The sequence below is a fragment of the Gadus morhua genome, chromosome 3, assembly GCF_902167405.1.
Source record: "Gadus morhua chromosome 3, gadMor3.0, whole genome shotgun sequence".
NCBI classification, from domain to species: domain Eukaryota; kingdom Metazoa; phylum Chordata; class Actinopteri; order Gadiformes; family Gadidae; genus Gadus; species Gadus morhua.
In genome coordinates, this window is record NC_044050.1 from 25,691,017 (window position 1) to 25,708,516 (window position 17,500).

The window sequence follows — 17,500 nt, forward strand, 5'->3', positions numbered from 1 at the left end:
TTTTTGTTGTTTCAGGACAATTCAAAGAGAAGGCGTCTATCCTCAACAAGATGGCGAAGCAGCCTTGTAAAGAAGACACAGCCAACGGTGGGGGTGAGTAGCTAACTGCAAACAGCTAAACTCGCAGCTAGCCCCTCGCAGCTAGCCCCTCGCAGCTAGCCCCTCACAACTATAGCCCCTCGCAACTAGCCCCTCACAACTATAGCCTCTCGCAGCTAGCCCCTCACAGCTGGCCCCTCGCAGCTGGCCCCTCACAACTAGCCCCTCGTAGCTAGCCAGTTTCCTCCTCAGTCTCGTCTCCTCTGTCCTCAGTCTCGTCTCCTCTGTCCTCAGTCTCCTCCTCCTCTGTCCTCAGTCTCGTCTCCTCTGTCCTCAGTCTCGTCTCCTCTGTCCTCAGTCTCGTCTCCTCTGTCCTCAGTCTCGTTTCCTCTGTCCTCAGTCTCCTCCTCCTTTGTCCTCAGTCTCGTCTCCTCTGTCCTCAGTCTCGTCTCCTCTGTCCTCAGTCTCGTCTCCTCTGTCCTCAGTCTCCTCTCCTCTCCTCTGTCCTCAGTCTCGTCTCCTCTGTCCTCAGTCCCGTCTCCTCTGTCCTCAGTCTTCTCCTCCTCTGACCTCAGTCTCGTCTCCTTTGTCCTCAGTCTCCTCCGTCCTCAGTCTCGTCTCCTCTGTCCTCAGTCTCGTCTCCTCTGTCCTCAGTCTCCCCCGTCCTCAGTCTCGTCTCCTCCGTCCTCAGTCTCGTCTCCTCTGTCCTCAGTCTCGGCTGCTCGCCCCCTGGTGGATGATAAGAACATCCCCAACAGATCCAACGTGGCGGTGGAGGTCACGCCGCCCAACGGCAGCACCGGAGAGGAGGTGAGCCCCCCCCCAGACCTCCTGACATACACCTCCTCCCCCCGGGTCCTCCATGTACACCTCCTCTAACACAACCCCCCCCCCCCCTCTCTCTCTCTCTCTCTCTCTCGCCCTCTTTCTTTCCCCCCTCCCCCCATCTCTCTCTTTCCCCCCTCTCCTCCCTCTCTCCCCCCTCTCTCTCTCTCTCTCCCCCCTCACCCCCCTCCGCCTCTTTCTCTCTCCCTCCCCCCTCCCCCTCTCTCCCCCTCTCCCTCTCTCTCTCCCCTCCCTCTCTCTCCCTCTCTCTTTCCCCCCTCTCTCCCCTCCCTCCTCCCTCTCCCTCTCCCCCCATACCCCCCTCTCCCTCTCTCCCCCTCTCCCTCTCTCTCTCTCTCTCTCTCTCTTTCCCCCCTCTCTCTCCTCTCCCCCCTCTCCCCTCTCTCCCCCCCGCCCTCTCCCTCTTCCTCTCCAGGGAGGTGATGAGGAGGACGAGGACGAGGACCAGCCTCTCAGCCTGGCGTGGCCGGAGACCAACAGGAAGCGCATCACCTACCTGGTGATCCTCCCCATCGTGCTGCCGCTGTGGCTCACCCTGCCCGACGTCCGGAGAGAGGTGCACACACACACACACACACACACACACACACACACACACACACACACACACACACACACACACACACACACACACATCCTTACACACACACACACACACACACACACACACACACACACACACACACACACACACACACACACACACACACACACACACATCCTTACACACACACACACACACACACACACACACACACACACACATCCTTACACACACACATCCTTACACACACACTGACACACACATCCTTACACACACACACACACACACACACACACACACACACACATCTTTACACACGCACACATACATACACATCCTTACACACACGCACACACGCACACACGCACACACGCACACACATATCTGTACCCACGCATCCATCTTTACACACACACACATACACACACATATCTGTACACACACATACATACACGCACACACTTATGCACACACGTACTCACACACAAACACATGCACACACGCACCCATGCAAACACACAGAAACACACACACACACACACACACACACACACACACACACACACACACACACATTTGTTCACACAAACACACACATCTTTACATGCACACAAACACATCTATCACACGCACACCCACATGTCTATGCACGTACGCACACACATGCGCAAACATATACTACGATTGGTTGATAGATTTAAAAATGATTGAAAGATGAATATATTGTGTATAGATGTTTGAATTTTTTGATTCAAGTATTGATTTCTTAATTCATGTATTGATCTATTGATTCACATATTGATCTTTTGACTCATGTATTGATCTATTGGTTCATGTGTTCATCTATTAATTCATGTATTGATCTATTGATCTATTGGCTCATGTATTAATCTATTGACTCATGTAATGATCTATTGACTCATGTATTGATCTGTTGATTCATTGATTCATTAATTGTTCTATTGACTCATGTATTGATCTTTTGATCTATTGACACATGTATTGATCTTTTGATCTATTGACTCATGTATTGATCTCTTGATCTATTGACACATGCAATGATCTTTTGATCTATTGACTCATGTATTGATCTGTGGATTTATTCATTCATTAATTGTTCTATTGACTCATGTATTGATCTTTTGATCTATTGACTCATGTATTAATCTTTTGATCTATTGAGTCATGTATTGATCTTTTGATCTATTGAGTCATGTATTGATCTTTTGATCTATTGACTCATGTATTGATCTGTTGATCTATTGACTCATGTATTAATCTTTTGATCTATTGACTCATGTATTGATCTGTTGATCTATTGAGTCATGTATTGATCTGTTGATCTATTGACTCATGTATTGATCTGTTGATCTATTGAGTCATGTATTGATTTGTTGATCTATTGATTCATGTATTGATCTGTTGATCTATTGACTCATGTATTGATTGGTTTTCAGACGTCAGCCCGGTTCTTCCCGGTCACCTTCGTCGGAGCGATCTGCTGGATCGCCGCCTTCTCCTACCTGATGGTCTGGTGGGCTCACCAGGTACCCCCCCCTCCAATATATCATCATGTCATGCAGCCTGTCACATGACATACAACGGGTCACATGACAGACAGCACGTCACATGACACACAGCCCGTCACATGACACACAGCCCGTCACATGTCATACAACATGTCATATATCATAAATATACAAGTAAAGAGTTTATGTACCCTCTCCCTCTCTCTGTCTCTCTCTCTCTCTCTCTCTCTACCTAGTGTATAGAAGGTGTACGTGTTACTTATCAGATAATCCCAGATAATCTGCACGGATCGGCGAACTCGTCACCCTACCACACTAAATCCGGCCCTTTGAATCCCATATAACTCCTGATCTGCAAATATTACAATCCATGTCTGCAGAACTTCTGTTTACTCCGGTTTTAATCCCAGCTCTTCTGTTTCAACTCCATTCCAGTCTTTAAACTCCAGTCCATTGTTTTAACTCCAGTCCAGTGATTCAACTCTAGTCCAGTTCGGTGTTTTAAATGACTGGGTGTAGGTGTAACCATGGCGCGGTTCCTCCCCAGGTGGGCGAGACGTTCTTTATCACGGAGGAGATCATGGGTCTGACCATCCTAGCGGCTGGCACCTCCATCCCGGACCTCATCACCAGCGTCATCGTAGCCCGCAAGGGTCTGGGGGACATGGCCGTGTCCAGCTCTGTTGGGTCCAACATCTTCGACATCACCGTGGGGTGAGAGACACCGGGAGAGAGAGAGAGAGAGAGAGAGAGAGAGAGAGAGAGAGAGAGAGAGAGAGAGAGAGAGAGAGAGAGAGAGAGAGAGAGAGAGAGAGAGAGAGAGAGAGAGAGAGAGAGAGAGAGAGAGAGAGAGAGAGAGAGAGAAATTTGGTTCTAGTTCTCTGACTTTAGTTAATTGGTTCTGGTTTTCTGGTTCTAGTTCTCTGGCTTTAGTTAATTGGTTCTGGTTCTCTGGTTCTAGTTCTCTGGTTCTAGTTCTCTGGCTGTAGTTCATTGGTTCTGGTTCTCTGGTTCTAGTTAATCGGTTCTAGTTCTCTGGCTTTAGTTAATTGGTTCCAGTTCTCTGGTTCAAGTTCTCTGGCTTTAGTTAATTGGTTCTAGTTCTCTGGTTCTAGTTAATTGGTTCTAGTTCTCTGCTGTAGTTCATTGGTTCTGGTTCTCTGGTTCTAGTTAATTGGTTCTAGTTCTCTGCTGTAGTTCATTGGTTCTGGTTCTCTGGTTCTAGTTAATTGGTTCTAGTTCTCTGTAGTTCATTTGTTCTGGCTATTTGGTTCTAGTTATCTGGTTATATCTCTCTGGTTCTAGTGCTCTGGTTCTAGTCCTCTGGTTCTCTTACATCTCTGCAGACTTCCGTTCCCCTGGCTGATCTACAACATCCTGAACGACTTCAAGAATGTGCAGGTGAGCTCCAATGGCCTGTTCTGTGCCATCGTGCTGCTCTTCATCATGCTCCTCTTCGTCATCATCTCAATCGCCTCCTGCAATTGGCGCATGAGCAAGCTGCTGGGCTTCTTCATGTTCCTGCTGTACTTCGTCTTCCTCGTGGTCAGCGTCATGCTGGAGGACAAGATCATCGTATGCCCCGTCACCGTCTGAGAGAGAGAGACCCCCGCCACGGAGAAGAGAGAGAGACCCCCGTCACCATCTGAGAGAGAGAGACCCCCGCCACAGAGAAGAGAGAGAGAGATCCCTGCAACACAGAGAAAGAAGGAAGAGAGGGAGAGAGTCACCATCAACAGAGAGAGAGAGAGAGAGAGAGAGAGAGAGAGAGAGAGGGAGAGAGAGGGAGAGAGAGAGGGAGACCGCCACCACCAGAGAGAGAGAGACACACATACACACACTCATTCACTCCCTCGCTCACTCACTCATACACACAACACATACACACACCGGATACCTATACATGTACACACATAGACGCAGCCTTAGTCTCACACACACACATACACAAAAGCCATGTATCAAACAGTGGCGCAGACGGACCTGTCAATCAGGATGAGTCCAGCCAATGGAAGGTCCTCTCTCTCTGTCGGGGGTGGGACAACACTCTGAAGAGACTCCCCGACATTCCTGTAGGGTCCGGGGGCATGGTGACGGAGGAAGAGGAGGGGAGAACCAGGATCTTCCTCATGTTTCACCCTCCTCGTTTCACCCCCTGCGTTGAAACCGTTTCTATCTATGATTTATATGATAGATATTATACTGTAATTTATACATCCGACACGCATTTCTCCCAATGCAAACGATCAGTTCCTTCCTGCTTGTTTGTTGTAGCGCGAGACTTGACTATCACACATCACAGTCTTCTAACTACAATTCATGTTACCAGTTACCGTGTCATCAGATTTTGAACTGGCGAAGAGAACGTGCTGAGGGGGGGGTTCTCTGGAGAAGCGTTGTTATCTAGACAACATAATCGGTTTTATACACCTTGTCATACATCTTAATAAGGGATTTATTTTACCGTCATTCACAGTGACATGACCCCAGCAGGAAAGTCTACAGAAGTTAGAAAAGTAGAAACACACGCTTGTTAAACAAATGTTTTCTTACCCAGAAAGAATCCTTCACAGAATCAGACCACAGCACGCTGGTTGTTCAGGACTAGTGGAACTCTTTGAAAGTGTTCAGACTGTGGATTTATGACGACAATATTTTATTTCAACCACTGGATGCAAATGTCCAAGTTCAAAGCACAGAGTATTTCCATCCCTTTGTTTGTTTTTGACGCATATACAATGTCAAGCGATATGAATGCATTTCTATCCTAACTTTATATACATGTATAAAATCAACAGTAGGTAGCATATATTTTTCTTGGACTATATTGTATATTGTCTTGGACCTTTCATGCTCAGGTACTCGTATGTTTATGTGTCCCACCTGCTTCTCCGTCCTTGGCAGGCCGTCTGGGCTGCTGTAGGCCTATGGGGAGTGTTTATTATGTTCCACTAGGTTAATTTACTGTTTCCATGTGTATGTGTGCACCCGTATTTTATGCTGAACACACCGTTACTGTATGCTCAACACACCGTTACTGAAGACCTTTTACTGCATGATTGACACAAGATGGCGTTCTATTGTGTTCTATTGTGACATAATCCTACCCTACCACTAGTCTGACCTGGCATCCGACAGAAGCGTATACGAGAAAGAATTAGCATCCAACAGAAAAGTAGAGTTCAGAGCTAGCATCCATCAGCACAGTAAAGTACAGTACAGTAGTACTGGAATCACCGGTCTCATTTTAAAGTGAGCTCCCATTCGGATTGATTCTGGTGAATCTGGTGTAAAGGTTGAGTGGTGAACGAATGACCTACGCTGAAGTAGGTTTTGGGACCTGGCGAACTCTTTCATTTACTCTTTTATTGTTTTATTGTGGCAAGAAACAGGAAATTGTAAAAAAATATATATATCAAAAAAATATAGTAATATAACAAAGCACACATAATTTAACCACAATTCATACTGAACATCCCAATAGGTAATCAATAGTTTTTCGATCACTTCCACCGGGTGCAAAGGGGTGTTTGATAATGCTTATTTATTTGTGAGAATGCATCACTCAATAGTGATTTGTTTCCTACTTTCTATGTAAAAGAAAAACCTAATAAAGTCCCATTGGGAGAGAGTCAGATGATGTAAATATAATCCAGTGTCTGTCCTACTGTTTCCTCTGTCAAGTACTATCCTCTGTTCTGTCCTCTATCTTCTCTCCTGTACTCAAATCAAAGGTCAACGAGGCATCATTTTGTCAGTTAACAACGCTCACCTTGTTAACTGAAGACATTTGTCTCTACTAACAAATACACTTGAGCTGTATGAAAGCCGTCTTTAAACGAACAAATATATAGTTTTTATCGTCGCCAACGCCGATTCACGCGTTCGCCAACCAGACGCTTCGCCCGACAGCAGCCAACACCCACCACCAGGTGGCGTGCTCGCCCCATGATGGGTTTGTTTTAGCAGCCGCGTTATACCATCAGTTCAGCAGGCCTACACAGTTATGTTGTTCTATCGTAGTTTACAATCCAACAGTAAAACGGATTTAACGGATGTAAAACTTCATTCAGAACCCAAACACTGCTTAATGTAGACCTACACATCGTCCTCTTTTCATACTCGTCTTAAAACAAGAATAAGTGATTTTTTAAAATACGATATTTTATCTATCACCATACAATGAGGATTAAGGAGAGACTTTATGCTTTGGAATGTATAAGTACTTTTTCTGATGAATGGATGGTGCCCTCATCTGTCACAGTATTTGAACAACACCACTAATAGAGCATTAATTTAATTATTATATATTATATATAATCGTTAACAATTATGAACAATATACCTATATATTTGCAATATTTCATAAAACGGAGAACGTTTACAGTTCTTAAGGATTCGTTGAATTAAAGTACAATTTGTTAGCTCCTCAGACTTCCTACCAGGGGCCTTTTACTGTGAAAGTACGAAGTAGGGAGGAAGCGGTTGTAAACAATAGAACATGTGATACGCCATTGCGTTCACCCTTGTACAATCGTCAGCTAGGAAAAGGAGATGCATGAACACATTTGACACAAGTACACCTTCCGTACACTAAACCAGAAAAGTGTCGCAGGTGGTCTGGTCACCGCAAGGCTGCAGACATGGAACCAGCAGAGTGTCAGATCGCTGCTCCTGCCACCGACTCTGAAGCATCCAAGACAAGTCAGCAAACCGACCGAGTAGAGCTTTCACCGGCGATGCGAGCTAAGATAGAGCGGAACCGACAGCGGGCGTTGATGCTTCGACAAGCCCGACTAGCGAGCCGATCTCTAGCGGCGATCGAAGGCTCAACTTCGGCCAAAGTCGCCAAGACCATCGATTCAGGAGCCGGATTCTTCATTGAGGAAGAGGACGAGGAAGACATGCAGAGGGTCAAACCTGTGGTGCATCAACCAGGTGGGCTATATTTATGGTGCACACGGATTCTGAGTGGATTGTGGTGGCTGTAATGAAGTGTTTTGTGTGTATAGCCCCGGTGATAGAGACCGACTACCTGGTGTGTGATGAGTGTGGTAAACCCTTCATGGATTCCTACCTCAGCAACAGCTTCGACCTTTCAGTGTGCGACAAGTGCAGGTATATGATATATAAAACATATATATATTATTATTTTCTGTTTGCATGTATAGATTGTATGTGTCTATCTACAGACTTGGTGTATGTATCTACAGACAGTGTCTGTATGTATCTATCGACTGTGTGTGTTTTAGTGTCTGTATCTATAGATTGTGTGTCTATATGTTCCTGTAGACTGTGTATCTTAAAACTGCATCTATATAATCTCTGTGTGTGTGTGTGTGTGTGTGTGTGTGTGTGTGTGTGTGTGTGTGTGTGTGTGTCTTAAAACGGTATCTATAGACTGTTTGTATTTATCTATAAACTATCTGTGTGTGTATCTATAAACTGTGTGTGTATCTAAACTGTGTGTGTGTGTGTATATATCTATAAACTGTGTGTGTGTGTGTGTGTGTGTGTGTGTGTTAAGGGATAACGATGGGAAGCACCAGCTGGTGAGCCGGTCGGACGCCAAGAAGAACTTCCTGCTGAAGGACTGCGACCTGGACCTGAGGGAGCCCCCACTCCGCTGCATCCTCCGCAAGAACCCCCACAACCCCCGCTGGGGCGACATGAAGCTCTACCTCAGGACCCAGGTGGGGGTGCAGTGTGTGTGTTTGTGTGTGCGCGCATACGTGTTGTTTATGGTTAAGCCTGGGATTGTGTGCGTTCGTTTGTGCACGCGTGCGTGTATATGTGCGTGGTTTATGGTTAAGTCTGTGCACGCATGCGTGTATATGTGCGTTATTTGTGGTTCAGGTTTCGTGTGTGTGTGTGTATATGTGCGTTGTTTAAGGTTCAGTTTGTGTGCAGGTGGAGAGCAGGTGCAAGGAGGTGTTTGGCTCGGAGGAGGCGATGGAGGAAGCCAAGGAGACGCGGCAGGAGAACAAAGAGGTGCAAGCGCAGAAACGCTTCAACAAAAAGGTCAAAGGTCAGTACCCTCTCTGGCAATACATCAACCTAACTCTACAAACCCCTTACCCCAGTTCACCCTACGAACCCAAACAACCTACAAACCCTAACCCTAGTTCACCCCTTATCCTACTTACCCAAATAACCTATGAACCCCACTTTTACCCTGACCCTTATAACCTACAAACCCCAACACTTGACTCTCTGTGTGTGTGTGTGTGTGTGTGTGTCTGTCTGTCTGTGTGTGTGTGTATAGAGTTGCGACGGGCCGTGCGTAGCAGTGTGTGGACCAAAGACACCCAGGCACATCAGCACCAGTACGGACCAGAGGAGGTCCTGGATGCCGAAGAGGACCTCTACCAGAAGACCTGCTCCACCTGCGGACACACCCTCAGCTATGAGAAGATGTAGACACACACACGCACAGCTACAACAGGGTGTAAAGAGACACACACACACTACTACGAAAGAGGATTTAGACCCATCTGTGGGATGGAGACCGCCACTGTGTGGATCTTAGGTCCAGCTAGTTCTCCACAACTTTTCTCCAGACTACCTCACCTCCACTACCTCTCAGACCTTGTATGGATTCCTGGTCTGTATGTTGTTGGTGCTTATGGATGTCCGTCACAGACCTGAGATCTCAAACTCTATCCAATCCGGTTTTCGTTTAAATCAATTTTTTCACAGAGACATTAATGACATGTACTGTACAAGTGGCACCCGTCTGAGCAGAACCAATGAGAGCAGTAGCTGTGTTCCCATCGGACGACGTGTGCCGTTTCTCGCCCAGCTGTTCCCCACCCAGGTGCTTCCTGACAGAACCTGACGGGAGAACCTAAGATGTCTTTCTTGATTGTGGTTTTACATCTCGTGCATTTGCTTCCAACAACAATGTGTGTCATGTCTTGTCATGCAGAGCCATATGCATGTCCTTTTTGTACTGTACAAGGTATTCGCCACCCAGACTATTGAAAAAGCGTTGCGCCTATGCTGACTCTAGCTAGACAGAGCGTCGGTGACCAGAGCCACGATCAAGATGAGGGGTTGCCAGGTCACTTGACATGTGATGAGATTAATTTAATGTCTGTATTAGAGATCCTAACTTATGTCGTTGGGAGTTCCGTTTTCTACCTTACTAGTACATTTTCAGTTCCTCAACATGAACCTAGCCATGCTTCAGTTCACACATTCAAACTAATGTTAAGGATTTCAAGGGACACCTGGTGTTTTTCTACAACTGCATCTTCATGGGGTTCAATTAAAAGACATCTGATGTCAAACGTAATGTTTTTGTTGTGGAGTTAAATCTTAAAACCTCAGTGTTCCCTCCCAATAGGTACAATGTCAACTATTTCATACCTTGAATTACTGCCGCTAGATGGTCTCTCAATCAATGCATGGTTTGATGTCAGGAAATAAGGCCGGATAATTAGGACGTGTGGCCAATGGGATCAGCCATTGACCATGTCCTAGAATGCCCTCTAGATGAGATTTGATGTAAAATATTGTTTGGCTTGTAAAAGCTGCAGCGAACCCAAAATTGTACACGTTATATATTTCTCATGAAAGTCAAGTTAATCTGTATCATCGTTACCTTTACCAAATCATTGAGAAAATAATGTCAGTTGTGCAGAGGTTGATTTCGATCCGTCAAAGATTTGCCTAATACAATAAAGCCAACATAACCTCAATGGACCCGTTACTGGGGTTAACCACATTTCGGAATAGTTTGCCTGGACGCCAATTGTTGTCAGATAATCCGAACCTGTACGCTTGTCTTTACCATTCCGCCCATACCATTTGTCAGAAATGTCTTGGTGCTGCTTCATGAGCCACCTCAAGAGTGCATGTCTGCTTAACTTGAATCTGAATTAGCCAACGTTTTGAACCTTTCCCATTTGCGTCATCCCTAGCCCCTAAACCACGATAGAGGAATAAAGATTTCCCTTTAATTAAAAGTTTCCCGTCAAAACGCTCCGACACAACTGAACAAAAATGAAAACGTCACAAATTTGGCACCCCTACCCCATTTAAACGGCTTTCACAGTTAGCCTTACGGAACTAAATCGTTAATATCTCCTCAATAGGCCATGTTTCGGTGTGACTGCTAGTTGAATGATTTGTGGTCAGGCAAAAGTTATGACAAAATATTTTTTATTAGCTTTAGAAAAAGTGTCAAAAGACAAGTTTTAAAATTGAAACGTTTTCTTGACATCAGCCGTCTGGAAAATAAACTCGTCCTCTGTAGCCTCCGTCTCCAAGATCTCATCGTCCTGAAGGGGGGGGAAAAAAAGACCCAAAGCATCGCTACCAATGTGATGCACCAGTACCAAACTGCTGCAATTCCATATAAATAAGATCACAAAGCATCAAGGAAGCGCAACGCATGTATTCCAAGGTTTAGGCCACTCTGAACATCTACTCACGGCACTGAAAAACTTTTCTATGAGGTTGTGGGCCGCTTGGTACACCATCTCGTTCTCGTGGTTCTGCAGCATCTCAATCCGGTCCAAACCGCCTAGTCCCTCGACCAGCAGACACAGCTTCGCCGTCTCGCCCAGTTTCTCTGCGGCCTGCAGAAAGAAGCAAAAAATAAATAAAAGCCAAATGCAGATGCATGCAGACTTATGAGCCTATCCGTTGCGTTAATGACCTTCATTGCCGACGGATAGGCGACCCATGCTTTAGCTGATTCTACAGTCCCATGAAGACAAACTCCAGAAGCTCTTCTGGCCAATCACAAGCGACGCCAACAGGAAGTGAGCCATCAAATGATGGCCTTCAAAGAAGGACTGCTTACCAACAAATGTGCAGTTGTTTTACAAACTAGTGGATGAAGTTGAGATCATTTATTTATGAAATATAGTTGTATTTTTTTCCTGTAGGGGAAGAGAGGACAATGTTTCCCTTGTTTCCCAGTTGGGCTAAATGGGGGTTTAGATTAGAAAGCAAATAAGTGCCGTGCATTAATAAGACTCACAGTGTGCCCCGTGTAGCTAGAGCACATCTTGTAGTACTCTGGACCACTGATGCAAGTGAGCCAAGGAGTAGCACACCTTCATAAAACCATTGCCAACACGTATCCGTGTAAAGCTTGTCGTCTGCATACAAGTTGCAAGTAGGGATTGTGGGGCCCAGTCACAGTGGAGAAGAGACCGTCATCTACCAAAACACCTTTAGACCCACTCCAGCACGGCAACTGGGAGGAGGGGGCATCTTGGACCAAATGATTGAGTTTGCCAGTTCCTTCATGATGTAAAACACAAAATGATGGAAGACATTGTTGGGCTCAAATCAAAATGCATCCCTCAAGTGTGTGTGGGCAATTGGGGAGAAACAGGGAGAGCAAATCCAAAGACCTCAACTTTCCAACCTAAAATGTGCAAGAACACCCGTCACCAGCGGCTCACCAAGAAGATGTTGCTGACGGCGTCCAGTATCACCAGGACGGTCTTGGTGTCCTTCACCTGCATCAGGTCCAGGATGGCCTCCAGGGCGCCACTGTGCACCAGCTGGACCACCTGCTCCACGGTGCCCCCGCTGGTCAGGTTGGTGATGGCCCACACCGCCTCCCGCTGGGTCTTGAAGTCCCCCTGAGAGGACCCGAGAATACACACATCCAGAAATATGACCTACAGTTAAAGGCTGTAGGAGTTACGGACAAACAAGTGAGCTAAACTATTAAAAAGACTGATGAAGGAGCCGTCGCATAAGAGGACACGCAAGCATAAGTTATACGTCGCCATTAGCTCCAATGTCAAGGAGCCGGCAACGACATTGAAACAAATTAGTCACCCAGGTCTCTACAGTTTCTACCATGAAGTCCCGCTCACCACACCATCATGGAGTTAACTGGACCCAAACCAACCTACACAGCGCCCTCTCGGCAATGAGCACAACACATTTAAGGACCACAGTGCAAACAAGCCTTTGGGCTTTATCGTCTCTCCTTTTGAAAAAAAAGGATTTATTGTCGTTCAATAAAGTTTTCAATCAATCCAGTCAACTGCTAGCCTGGTCCTACCAGACTCTCGTACTTCATTTCATTTGTACAGAGAGTCTGGACCTACTCTATTGACAAACGTTAACTCGCATGAAGGCGGGTGTCTGTTGCAGTTTAAAAATATTGGATCTGCCCAGTGCCACTCTGGATCTGCCCTAAGGTTTGGCCGGGAATCACGTTGCGCGCAGGCCGTTAACAAACCAAACACCGTGCGTGAAGATGTCCCGTCAACGAGAGCTGACTTTATCGTCATTGTTCTCAGCCGCTCCCCTATGTTCGCGGATTGGACGCAGAAAATGTAGACGGAGAAAACCCACCCACATACCGCACAGACCCAGACGTAGTACTGAAGGGGAAATACTTCGACAAAAAAAAAAAAAAAAAAAAAAAAAAATGAAACCCGCGCCGACGCCGGGAAGTACTTGGGCGGGCGGAGCCAGGCTAGTCAAACTGCCCCGTCATACTGACATTCTTCAGCAGCGCCACCAGGTGGGGCAGCAGTCCACAGGTGATCAGCTGCTGGATCTGTTTGACCGGTCCGGCGGCGATATTGGACAGGGCCCAGGCGGCCTCCTTCTGCACGCTGGCCTTGGGGTGCGTCATCAGGCGGGGCAGCGCGGCCAGGACCCCCGCGTCGATGGCCATCTGCGTCTGGACGTCCGAGCCGCTCACGATGTTCCCCATGGAGCGGAGCGCGGGAGTCTGGGGAACCAATCAGAGCGTGGCAGTTTTTCCCGGTGTCATATTATACAACCAGGTGTGAGTGCGATGAGCCGTTGCGAGAATCTGTCATTTTCTGACATCGCAAGTGGCCGTGTCCACCTAGATGTGCGCTGGATAGATCAGTCTACCAGCCTACCCAGTGGACCCTAGCAAACGTAGCTCATCTATCCGTCATACATCTAGGTGGACACACGCCCACTTGTGATGTCAGAAGAGGCCGATTTTCAAAACGTCATGCAACGGCTAATCCCCACACACACACACACACGTGGTGGTCTAATTTGTCACCTTTAAAAATACACCCGCTAACCACCAGGAAGCGAGCCCTACCAAGACGGCGAGCTCCTCGTGGCCCATGAGGACGACCATGCGTGGCACGATGCCGGTCTTCACCACCACGTCGATGCGGTCGTTGGAGCCGTCGGTGAGGTAGGAGATGGCCCAGCAGGCGTCCGACAGGACGTCCTTATCACCCAGGTGGAGCAGCTGGACCAGGGACGGCAAAAGCTGGTGGACGGGAAGAGCTTGCGTTAAAGACCAGCGCCTGATGCGATGGTTCTGGTTCCATATTATACAACCAGGGGCGAGTTAGCCATGTACCCTTTAAGCTCTAGCAGAAAGGTGGGAGTGAGTGGTCCCTCGTGTCACCAAGAAGGCCCCATGAAATACTGACCACTATTGTAACGGACGTGCCAATAACAATTACTGATTCCTATGGCTTCTTTGCACTGCATTTGGATATCCAACTAGGTCGCTCAGAACCTTTGTGACAAAATGTCACTCGGATCATGATCACTCAGCTTGTCCTCAGCAAAATGCGATGGACACTACTCATCTGCTAAATGAAGGAAGGTATTTGAGACCTAAGGCGGTCAGACTCTGGTACCTGCTGGACGGCGGAGAGCGGGGGAAATGGGTTCTTGTTTCGGCACAAGTTGGATAGGGTCCAGGTGAGGTTCCTTAGGTAGCCCACCTATAGGGCCAGAGGAGACGGTCACCTTTCTAGCTCATTTCCACATTTGCTTGTTATATCTTCAAAGAAGATAAAAAATCTGCTCTTTCAATTATGCCCAACAATGTCATCCATATGATTGAGGTTTTTTTTTCTGTAGGGGAAGAGAGGACAATGTTTCCCAGTTGGGCTAAGATTATTATTTGCATTCTAGATTAGAATGCAAATAAGTGGCGTGCATTAATATTAAGACTCGCAGTGTGCCCCGTGTAGCTAGAGCACATCTTGTAGTACTCGGGACCACTGATGCAAGTGCGCCAACGAGTCGCACACTTCATAAAACCAGTGCCAACACGTATCCCGTGTAAAGCTTGTTGTCTGCATACTAGTTGCAAGTAGGGATTGTGGGGCCCAGTCACAGTGGAGAAGAGACCGTCATCTACCAAAAGACCTTCAGACCCACTCCAGCACGGCAGCTGGGAGGAGAGGGCATCTTGGACCAAATGATTTGAGTTTGCCTGTTCCCACATGATGTAAAAGTAGGAAAACACAAAATTGTGGAAGACATTGTTAGCACTAAAATCAAAATGTATCCCTCCAGTGCATAGTCACCATCCTTGTATAATATAACTATTTCAAATTAAAAAACAGGAAGGTGGTCGTCATTAGCTTAGAAAAGTAGTCCGTCAGCACCATCAGACCTACACCTAGTGACTATATTGGTTTATTTCTATAATACATTCTGAATATTGGTGCCTGGTGTCAGCCGGCGAGGAGGACGTGACCCCGAAGGCCCTCTGAGGCGACGGCCCGGTAGCGCTAGGGTCGGCTCACCGGGGTTTCCGGAGTGATCCGGCACAGCAGCGCCGGGATGACGTGGCAGTCGATCAGAGCGTCGCGGTAAGCCGGACCGTCGCCTGAAAAAAACCAAAAATAAAAATAAACAGCCAGGGGAAAGTGTTCATGATCCAAGAACCAGTACTAGGACCATAGACCTAATGGAAGAACTAACGCCTTGAGGCGGTACTTTACTCAGAACTGCATTGCTTTCAGGAATCAATATCAAAAAGGATATTGAGGACACATACATACATCTTACTTAAAACTGTAAATTGCCGTCTGAAATGTTGAATGTTTATACCGCAGACGAGGGAGCTTCTCCTTCAGGACATTAAAGATAATCCCGCAGTACTTTTCAGTACCGAGACCTGCGGGGCACATCGTCCTGTCCATAGCAGGCTCTGTGATTACCTGCGATGTTGCCCAGCGCCCAGATGGCCTGCTCGCTGATGTGCAGGAGAGGCGAGCTCAGCAGGGAGATGAAGGCAGGCACAGCCCCATGCTCCACCACCTGAAACCACCACTCGAGGTAAGACGGTGATTAAACCACCCTCCCGTCTCTTGGCCTCACTAAAGATCCATTAGCAATAGCTTTCGTCAACGTCATGTCTGCCCGAGTCAGTTTAGCGTGAGCACCTTTCTCCCCCCCCCCCCAGAGCAGGATGTAATGAATGCACCAGAGTGCTTAGTGAGGCCAAGAGAGACTTTACAATGCATGGGTCTTTAAGCGCTCCACCACATCCTTCGATCTTCAGCAATACAGTCACGACAAAAACCTTTTCTGTTCCAAAAAAAAAATTACTATGTCATACTATGTTTACATGGCAAAATCCATCTGGGTTTCAAAGTTACTTGGGATTAATTAAACTACCACAGAGAGAACTGACGTTTATAGTCCTACTGATGTGGCACGAATACCTACAGTACCAAAGTCAACTCCCAACGGGCCTTCAGCGAGCATTCAGGCAGGTGCGTGATTCCGCGGCGCTCACCTGCTGTGTATGCCAGGACGTCCCGGAGGCGATGTTGGTCAGTGCCCAGGCCGCTTCGAACTGCAGGGTGGGCTCGTCGTCCATGGACAGGAACTCCACGAAGCGAGAGAGCAGACCGGCGTCCACGATCTCCTTCAGAGGAGGGTTCTTCTCCCGGGAGAGCAGTTTCCTGAGGAGACCGGCGAGAACGCATCAAGACTGGGCGACCAGACGCTATATATGAACCTTCTCATCTAGCAGCCCTTCTGGGTTCTAAAGGCTCCTGGAACCAAGAGTGTTCCAATACACTAGTGTTAATAATAAGGCTCCATGCCATTATTAGGCTGTGCAATTAGTTCCTAGGTCGTTAAAATATAAATGATGCAGACACTAGTTGATACGAGTTCAAAAGGAATGCAATTGTAGTTTGGTGTCGCTGAACTGGAGCCCGTGGTTGCCCTACTGGCGTGCGTGCGTGTTAAACCCAGAAGGTACTGAATAAGTCGGACTACCTAGCAACTTGACATCCGCGAATTCTGTCGTCCATGCAGCCGCTGTCAACGTGTTGGATAATCTCCGCGATGGATAAGGCTCGACCCTGGAACATCACATGACAGGTTATGGGTGACTGATCTGGGTGACTGATCTGGGTCAATGAAATGAGGCAGAATCTAGCGTCTTGCGCATGTGAACACAATTGCGTATGAAATCAAGTTATTAATCGACCTCATTCCTGAAGATATCTTCGGGGGAAAGGGCCTCCTCGTCCGGGAGAGACGAAAGAGTTATGTTCCTCCTCTTCATAAAACTCTCGTTTTTCTGAGATTTCCGCAGCTCAACACATTCCGAAATCCTTTTCTCACGAAGTTTCTGGATTTAATGAATGGGAGAACCAGGGTAGTAATCAAGGGCCAGTGGCGGCATAAAAAATATAACAATTCAGATGGGATTTTATCAACATAAAGGTATTGACTTACAAGCGGATCTTTCCCCTTGTTCTTGAACTTGGTGATCCGTTCATCGAAAACGTTATCGGTCGGC

At 47.1% G+C, this 17,500-nt stretch overlaps 3 protein-coding genes across 4 annotated transcripts in view; 2 read left to right on the forward strand and 1 right to left on the reverse strand.

Moving 5' to 3' along the window:
- Nucleotides 1-6,609, forward strand: part of LOC115540574 (sodium/potassium/calcium exchanger 2) — a 17,884-nt gene extending 11,275 nt beyond the window's left edge. For both annotated transcript variants that reach the window (XM_030351999.1, XM_030352000.1), the window contains 6 exons: nucleotides 16-93; nucleotides 752-849; nucleotides 1,301-1,441; nucleotides 2,887-2,976; nucleotides 3,506-3,672; nucleotides 4,305-6,609. In XM_030351999.1, coding sequence (XP_030207859.1) covers nucleotides 16-93; nucleotides 752-849; nucleotides 1,301-1,441; nucleotides 2,887-2,976; nucleotides 3,506-3,672; nucleotides 4,305-4,554 — 824 coding nt within the window. In that variant the 3' untranslated portion in view covers nucleotides 4,555-6,609. The remainder of the gene's footprint in view (nucleotides 1-15; nucleotides 94-751; nucleotides 850-1,300; nucleotides 1,442-2,886; nucleotides 2,977-3,505; nucleotides 3,673-4,304) is intronic.
- Nucleotides 6,610-7,425: 816 nt separating this feature from the next.
- xpa (xeroderma pigmentosum, complementation group A) lies at nucleotides 7,426-10,255 on the forward strand. Its single transcript, XM_030352002.1, has 5 exons — nucleotides 7,426-7,896; nucleotides 7,971-8,076; nucleotides 8,486-8,651; nucleotides 8,869-8,986; nucleotides 9,224-10,255. Exons 1-5 carry the CDS (start codon nucleotides 7,602-7,604, stop codon nucleotides 9,376-9,378), a joined length of 840 nt encoding a protein of 279 aa, XP_030207862.1. The 5' UTR covers nucleotides 7,426-7,601; the 3' UTR covers nucleotides 9,379-10,255.
- Nucleotides 10,256-11,107: 852 nt separating this feature from the next.
- The window catches only part of kpna7 (karyopherin alpha 7 (importin alpha 8)), a 6,571-nt gene continuing 178 nt past the window's right edge, over nucleotides 11,108-17,500 (reverse strand). The window contains exons 1-12 of the mRNA XM_030352001.1: nucleotides 17,437-17,500; nucleotides 17,186-17,329; nucleotides 16,972-17,057; nucleotides 16,481-16,649; nucleotides 15,900-15,999; nucleotides 15,483-15,565; nucleotides 14,583-14,669; nucleotides 14,027-14,203; nucleotides 13,442-13,675; nucleotides 12,381-12,563; nucleotides 11,397-11,543; nucleotides 11,108-11,243 (exon numbers count right to left, since the gene is read on the reverse strand). The exon at nucleotides 17,437-17,500 is cut by the window's right edge and continues 178 nt beyond it. Coding sequence (XP_030207861.1) covers nucleotides 11,160-11,243; nucleotides 11,397-11,543; nucleotides 12,381-12,563; nucleotides 13,442-13,675; nucleotides 14,027-14,203; nucleotides 14,583-14,669; nucleotides 15,483-15,565; nucleotides 15,900-15,999; nucleotides 16,481-16,649; nucleotides 16,972-17,057; nucleotides 17,186-17,329; nucleotides 17,437-17,500 — 1,558 coding nt within the window. The 3' untranslated portion in view covers nucleotides 11,108-11,159. The remainder of the gene's footprint in view (nucleotides 11,244-11,396; nucleotides 11,544-12,380; nucleotides 12,564-13,441; nucleotides 13,676-14,026; nucleotides 14,204-14,582; nucleotides 14,670-15,482; nucleotides 15,566-15,899; nucleotides 16,000-16,480; nucleotides 16,650-16,971; nucleotides 17,058-17,185; nucleotides 17,330-17,436) is intronic.